We start from the raw sequence: 7,814 nt of genomic DNA, 5'->3' as shown, positions 1-7,814 counted from the left end.
TGGCCAACTACAGAAAACGAGGAAGCACAATGTGGGTGCAGAGGAACTGCTGTGTTGTTAAGGCAGCTCCCTATGTTATGGCCTTGTGTGCGGCCAAGGGGCGTATTGCAGACACATGAACCTCCGTCTTAAAACGTCATCATGTGTTGAAGTAAAATTCAGTCTGTAGGGTCTTAAAAGACCTTGGAGCTCATATATTAATAGACAATGGGGAATAAAAGATGGATTGGAAAGAAAAATGGTGATATACGTGATTTAAAGCAATTGAATGTAGGCCCCTGACACAGTGTCAGAGAAAGACCAAAAAAAAAAAAAAAACCCAGGCAATTCCCTAGAACATTTTTTTTAAATATTTTATTTATTTTCAGAGAAGGAAAGGGAGGGAGAGAAACATCAATGGGTGGCTGCCCCTCACCTGCCCCCTACTGGGGACCTGGCCCACAACCCCAGGCATGTGCCCTGACTTGGAATCAGACCAGCGACCCTTTGGTTCACAGGCCAGCACTCAACCCACTGAGCTACACCAGCCAGGGCCAGGGCACATTTTTAAAAAAACACACATAATCCTTACAACGTAGGTGTCGATCCCAGGGCTGCAAAAACTTTAAAAAATATAAAGGATGGCAATAATATGAAATAATTTTTAGAAATAGTGATTAAAGAGATCCAATGAAACCCCCTGTGTTTCAATTGTCTTTGCTTTCATGCGTTTGAGTCTCTCAGAGCTCCTCTGTTAAATATCTACGTTCAGTCTCTTATTCAGTCAAAAACTATTACATTGGGACCATTGCCAAGCAAATATACAGGGCTGAAATGTTATAATATATTGTATAGACATAATGTATTGTGGAGTATATTACTCAATAATTTTGAGACAATTTCCTTTAAGTTACTTCTTTATAATAACCATCTTCTAACTTACTGAGTTATTCAGGAAACAAAAAAACTTGGAAGCTTTAAAAATGTTTCAGTGCTACTATGAATTGCACACTTATATGGTATCAGGTGAAGTCCACTTGCACACTATAAAGTTGTGTAGGGTACAAGGTCAGTGATTATTGCGGAAATCAGTCCTGTGCATCGCAGCTGCTAAAAACCAGTAAGAGTTTTGCCCCCTTAGCCCTGAGATGACTTGGGCTCCTCCCAAACTTTCCAAAGTCCCCCCAGGGACACGAGTGGTGTCACCCTCGTTGAAACCACTGGTCAGTTAAGAGTTCTGACTCTAAAGTCAGAGTACTCTGGGCTTCCTCCGAGAGACCTTGGACATCTTACTTATCCTTTCTGTGCCTCAGTTTCTTGGATAATGATAGTACCTCTCACATAAAGATAAAACAAGGATTAGTGAGTAAATTCATGTAATGGGCTGAGGACCAGGTACCTGGCACATAGCAGACACTTTGTGAGTCATTGTTATTACTCTTCTTGTCACAGTGCTATCATGTGTCGAGGTAAAATTCAGTTTGTAGGATCTGAAAAGGCCTTGAGTAATTGAGATTACTCTTCTTGTATAGTTGTAATAATTACCGATGTTATTAACATTATTGTTATCAGTATCCTATTAACTGCTCTTACGTGAAACACTTCTGCTCTCATTTTGAGCTTCGGTTCTAAACTGCTTCCACAGGTGTACGAAGCTGCTTGGGGTGCCTCTCCCCCAGCCACGGAGCCCGTGTGGGAGCTCTGAACTGAGCTCTCCTGAAACGGGCCCTCCTGGGCTGCTTCTCAGGTGGCAGCCCTGGGTGCTGGAGCCAGGCCCAGAGGGATTTCCCCTGCCCGACCTCTGACCTCATGCGGAGGAGCCTCTTCCTGTGGGCAGTGCCTGAGGGGAGGGTTCCAGCCCAGGGCTGATCCTTAGTCTGTGGCACCCCCTGCCCTGGCCACCGTGGGAAAGGCCTGGGGAAGCGTCCTGTGCCCTGGGGCTAGAGGAGAAGTGGAGCGGGGAAAGACAGCTCAGAGGGCTAAACGGCAGGAGCCCTGGTGACGTCTTTAAGTGAAGGGGGAGGCATTGAGAAACATGCTCCCTCTTCCTTCATGATGCTCCTGAAGGAGGTCAAGGGACCACACAGATCACCACCTCCTCACATTTGTAAGAGAATTCATACTTTTCGAGTGTTTTTCTTCTATTCTCTCATGAATTTCTTGAGAGCGCTATAATGTGGGATAAATAACCCCATATCACAGATGAGGAAACCGGAACTCAAGGATTTTAGTGACTTGTGCAAATCTTCATAGAGCTACCAAGGAGCCGAGCCTGGAGTTGAGCACCATATAATCTTCTCTCCAATCGGTCTTAGCAACGTGGGGGCCAGCCCTTCACTGGAGGCTCAGGGGTGAGAGGTGGGGCCGGCCCAGTTCCCTGGCAACAGCAGGCCGAAGATAGGCTGCCTTCCTGACACTAATATGCCATCATTCAAGAATAAATAAATGGCCACACAATTGCAGAGCACCACTCCTAAAAGGGCATTCTGCTAGCTGCTGTTTTATTGACATTTCCTGAGTGCCACCCCCTTTTACGGCCCAGCCTTTCTCCATTTGAGGGCTGAGCTGGGCCCCAATGTGGAGGGGACAGGGACCTGTGGGCATCATCTCTGGAGAGGAGCCAGCCTTGTCTGCAGGTACAGTGACACCCAGTGGTGCTCTGTGCTCTCTCACATGCCACCTTCTCTCAGGCCATGGGCTCTGGCCTCCCTGCGGCTGCAGATACGGATGCAGCCTGGGAATTGACAAGTTCTGCAATACTCCTCCCCGACCAAAAAGGCCTCTGTCTTGAGCCCGCACCTGGTCCCAACCTTCCCTGATTCATAAAGGACATGAGGGTTTATAGCACTCCCTGAGATCTTACAAAGCCCCCCAAATAGTCACTTCATTTGCACCTATTCCACTAGCCCCTCAGGGATGAGGACAGGTGTCTGGGGTTCAAAGCCAGCCATTAGAACCAGACCAAGGCAAAATCACAAATTGGAGGAAGCTTGCCTTCCCATCTCCTCTTTCTCAATTTTCTTCTGTTCCTTGAACTATGAACACCTCCCTCTCTCCCCAGACATCCTGCATGAGTCCAGCTGAGGCCCACCACTGTCCAGCCCATAGAATTTATAGGGCTTCTTGACTCATTGTTCACAGAATTCAACTTGAGAAGCTTTAGTTCAGTCTTCCAACACTGTCAAAACTGATAACCACTGACTGATTACCCGCCAAGAGAAATAAACCAAAGGCACTGAGGCCAGATGGAAAGAATTTGGATAGCCTTTCTGACGCCCCCTCCCCAAATCATAGACCTTCTTGTACCCTAAAGTAGAAATGCAGGGCATTTTGTAGTAATCCAGAAAGGCTGAGAATTATTTTTCTTCTCCTACTGTCCTACCCTCAGCCTCAGAGACCAAATCAAGGAGAAAGTTCAAGGGCGTGAAGCATCTGATACTCCCAGTGTACAGGACGATGGGACAGGCCTTGATCTGGGGCCACCGGAGCCAAAAAGATGGTTGTGGTGTTGGCAGCACGCCATCAAGCCCGGTGCACAGAGAGGTACGCAGAGAATGCGGGGTTGCTGCCTGGGCAGGGGGGGCAGCTGTGCAGCCTGATGCAGAGGGTTGGGCTGGGGGTACGTATGCTTTGAACCCAGCTCTGCTCTTAGGAAGGCCTGGCCCCAGCGCCCCCATAAATTGCCATGAACCCTGAGGCCAGCCACAAGCAGACATGGACACAGAATGTGAGAGACACGCCATTTGTACAAACCATTTTATTTCCTGCACTGGGTCTATACAAACTTGCAATATACAAATGCAGAGCTCCTGGGGTTCTTCAGTCCATTTCTATAAAGAATGCTGCTGAGAGCAGACCCAATGGCTAGACTGTCAGTCAGGATGCCCCTCCCTGGGGGAGGGGCCTTGATGGCTAGAAAGATGCTAAAGGGCTGCTACAGCTGCTTGTTCCTCTCACAGAAATGCCCTCTCTTTATTTAACCTTAATTCTTCTTCTAAGGTCACTTTTATACTAAATAAAGACAATGAGATCATACATATCCTTGTATGGTTTATTGTCTAATACTAGCAAATCAGATTGGCCCCAATATGTGCATAAATAGATAAATGTATATATGTATATTTCATATTTTTTCTTAGTTTTAAGAGCTTCCTGGTTGGGGGCAGTGCCCAAAGGGGAAAGGAATTGGTTTCCTCTTGCTGTATCAGCCCTGCCCCAAGAACACGCCTCTCACCAAGGCAGAAGGGCAAATGTGCACAGCTTGCAACCTCAGAAAATCTTTAAAGTGACAGTAGCAATATTTGATGGCAGCCTGTTGGCTATGGATCAGGGAGGTAATGTGCTAATTGGGAAGGATCTAAATTAGTAACTAGGACTATACCCAGGTGGGTTACTCAGTCCTGGGCCTCCATTTGGGCCCCATTCATTCACTGCAAGATGCTGTAGGCTGGGAACTGGGGCCAGTAAGTGTCAAAAGCTGGGAGGTCAGGCTTCCAGTGCTGGCAGGAGCTCTGTGCTAGGTTCCAAACCCCCAGATTCCAGATCTGGACACAAGATTTCCATCTTTCCTAAATCTGTAAAAGCAAGAGCTGCTTGCCCACTTTGACAGTTGATAAGCAGTTTGGAAGGCTGAGCTGCCTCAGTTCAGCACCCAGGGGCAGGCGGCTGCAGAAAAGTCCTGGGGTCCATGGCCAAAGCTGAGCTGCTACATCGTCTGTGGGACCCGCCTCAGCCCAGAAACTGACTTTGCAGTCTGGATGCCAGACCAAGGTACCGGGCCCTTAACAACAGGCGGCCCCAGAGGGAAACAGATGCCGCAGATGTGACGCAGACTAGAGAGAGGACAAGTGAAATGGAGTGTGCGAAGTCCAAGGAACTTGAACAGTCTGCACAGAAGGACTGGGAATCCCAAACCATGTCCTTTGGCCTTTGCTCCATACCCTGGGTCTGTCAAGGAACAGACTGACATTCTCAGTGCTGTTTGGCACAGGCTGCCATGAAGCTGCCCGCTCCTTCCAGCAGGGTGATGGGGAAGGAGGTTCCAGAGCACATCTAGCAGTTGGGTGCCGCGTGGGCGTGCCTCTGAACACACATAAACACTTTCCTCTGGCGGAGGCACGTCCGATAGCCCTAGAGGGTCATCACGAGTGGATGGTGTAATCAAATCCTTAGACCAGGACTTCGCAGAGTGTCCTTCCCTGGCAAAATGTTCTCTGGGTGAGCTCTGGGGCCGCCCCGTGCAGACGGGGAGAAGGGATGGGTAAGGGGGGGCTGCTGGGAAGAGGGAAGGGCGGAGGGCTGGGCCCAGGGGCCGCCACCCCAGTTCCCTCACGTTCTTCACCGAGTCCATTCAGACATTGCACACTTGAAAATAGATTTGCTTTATAATAAAAGCGTAAAATCAATCTGTCTTAAAATAAGTCTTTCTTTCCCCTTCTTTGGATCAAAAGTCATGGGGTACAGCTGCAACATGCTAGGAATGATATGGAAAGTAAAAAAAAAAAAAAAAGAAAGAAAATGAGCCTGGGTAGGAGTTCTAGGAAAGGATCAGACATCCAAATATATATATATATATATTACATATATATCTATAATATGTATAATTTCCATAAAACATATATTAAGGCATGTAAAGCAACATAAAGGGCCAGCTTTATGAAATAAGAGCTGAGAGAGGTGACAGACATATAGACATTAATCCTTGGTATTTTACATATATTTCTTAAAATATAATTTTTTTTAAAAAGGAGAGACACAAATGAAGGGGAAAGCATGGAAGGCCCTGAAAAATCTGTGTCTTGTGGATGGAGAAAGGTGGGGAAAGAGGGAGAGGGTTACCTCAGAGCCAGCGCCACCTGCCGGCCCGGGGGCAGAGGGACAGTTTGGGCTGTGCTAATGATGAGAAATGCAGCCCAAAACTTGCTAGAAGTAAAGACAAGTGGAATCCCCCCAGTCTGTAATCCCTCAGAAGCAGGAGACCATCCTAGGTACCTAGAGTAGTGCCTGATATGTAAAAGGTGCTCAGTAAATATTTGTTGAATGAACTGTCACCTTTACTTGCATATGAACCGGTAACTGTCCCAGCCCTGAAGGAGTGGAGAAGAATTGGTGGAAGATAAAACAGTTGTTCTCGGGGCCACTGGAGGTCAGGCTGGAGTCTCAGGGCAGTGGCTCTGGCAAAGAGGGGGCCTGGGGACCCAGGCGGTTTGGCTGCATCCTCTCCCCTTCTTCTTCTCTGGCTACATTCATCTCAAGGTGGGTGACGCAGAGAAGAATGCGTTTGCTTCTGCCTGTCCCTCATAGGTCTCCCTGGGCAGGTGGATCCTGAAAGAGCCAACCTAGAAGGATCTCTGGGACGGCCTCGGCTGGTCTTCACCTGGGACGCCTGGGACGTGGGGCCTGGAGCCTGGCCTTTCAGGGTCAGACTGCATTCCCTCTCGCTGAACATGTTCTCGCTGGCCCACAGCACATTCCAGAAAGGTCACAAAACACGGTTAGGAAAGATCCCAAAGCTGACCACAGCCTGCATAAGACAGGTCCTTCTCTCTGTTCCCGAGACCAGGAGGGGAGGCACATGCCAGGCCCAGACCTACGAAGGGCCGTCTACGTCCCAGGCTGTCCACGTCCCAGGCTGTCCTACCAGCCCTCTCACTCCCAACCCACATCCCCAGGCCAAGTGCTTCAGCTGAAGGTAACCGTGCACTCACTGGTGAGGCTTCCTGGGGCCCTGGCATCAGCACGCCTGCCCGCTGACCCTGGGGACAGTCTGGCACTGTCCCTGGCTCCACGCTAAGGCTCACCTCAGGAAACCATTCCCATCCCCCCTTCCATCTCTGTCCTCTTACTTGCAAATGAGTCCTGCTGCTCTTTCACTCCCTTTTCTAGGACCTCTCCCTTCCTCCCTCCTCCCCTCCCAACTTCCTCCAGACCCTGCACAGACCTGCTGCTCTTTCCCAGCCTGCACCACCCCCTCTGGGGGCCCGGGAGTCTCCCCATCTCTCGGCACCTTGTCTTTGGCTCAAGCAGGGTGGTCAGTCTCCACTGAACTGCAAAGGGGCACCCATAAGCAGAGATGTGTCAAAGCCTTGGGTAGAGCTGGGGCAGTGTCGGGGGGGGGCAAATGGGGGAAGAGGAAGATGGCAGGTGCTGTCCTTCCTGTCAGGAAGGGCTGGAAGACGCAGAGTGCTCACCTTCTCTTCACCTCTAGTCCTACCCCAAGGTCACCCAGAGCAGCTTTCCCACCACCGTGTCTTCTCCATCAGGGAATGTTCTAGTGGGGCCATCGCGACCCCAGCCAGAGTCAGGCCCAGGCTCCCTGTGACTGGGGCATCAGACAGGGTGCTCCCCACCCCACCATCTCGGACTCTGGCTGAGGACCACCATCCGAGAAGTGAGGGCTTCAGGGCCAGGTGTGGCAGGTGTGTGTGGACACCGAAGCACCTGCGCTCCTCTTGGTAGCAGCCCTGGCCCCCGGCCTGGCAGCTGGCAGTTTTCCCACAGGTGCCTGGGGGGCTGGGGCCAGGGTGGGGCCGAGACCGCAGGAGGGCAGAGGAGGGCTTCAGCAGGTGGCTCTGGGGAGCTTCACAGCGTTGGCGGCAGCCTGGGCTTGCACTGAAGAAAAGATAACTGGGGTAAGAAAGGTGCCTCACAGAGCAGACCTCAGACAACTCTTCCCAGCAGAGACACCTCTGTCTGTGAAGGCCTTGTGGGAACCCACCCCACGCCCTCAACCCTGAGAGGGGCAGAAATACCTAGACGTGAACATACTTCTCCACTTGCCTGATACTGAGTGGCTGTGTGCTAGAGGTAAGGAGGGTGCACAGCCTTTGGCTATA

General features: G+C 50.3%; 1 protein-coding gene across 20 annotated transcripts in view; it reads right to left on the bottom strand.

The window, feature by feature from the left end:
- Window positions 1-3,723: 3,723 nt before the first annotated feature.
- Window positions 3,724-7,814, bottom strand: part of PLEKHA6 (pleckstrin homology domain containing A6) — a 137,999-nt gene continuing 133,908 nt past the window's right edge. For all 20 annotated transcript variants that reach the window (XM_053667937.1, XM_053667940.1, XM_053667938.1 and 17 more), the window contains one exon: window positions 3,724-7,590. Coding sequence is in view for 1 of the 20 variants with exons in the window: in XM_053667940.1 (XP_053523915.1) it covers window positions 7,538-7,590 (53 nt within the window). In the remaining 19 variants the exon portion in view is untranslated. The remainder of the gene's footprint in view (window positions 7,591-7,814) is intronic.

This window comes from Artibeus jamaicensis, unplaced genomic scaffold (assembly GCF_021234435.1).
Source record: "Artibeus jamaicensis isolate MK-2021 breed Jamaican fruit bat unplaced genomic scaffold, CSHL_Jam_final contig_475, whole genome shotgun sequence".
Classification (NCBI taxonomy): Eukaryota; Metazoa; Chordata; class Mammalia; order Chiroptera; family Phyllostomidae; genus Artibeus; species Artibeus jamaicensis.
Note: the sequence above shows the minus strand (reverse complement) of the source record. Positions and strands in the feature narration are given on the sequence as shown.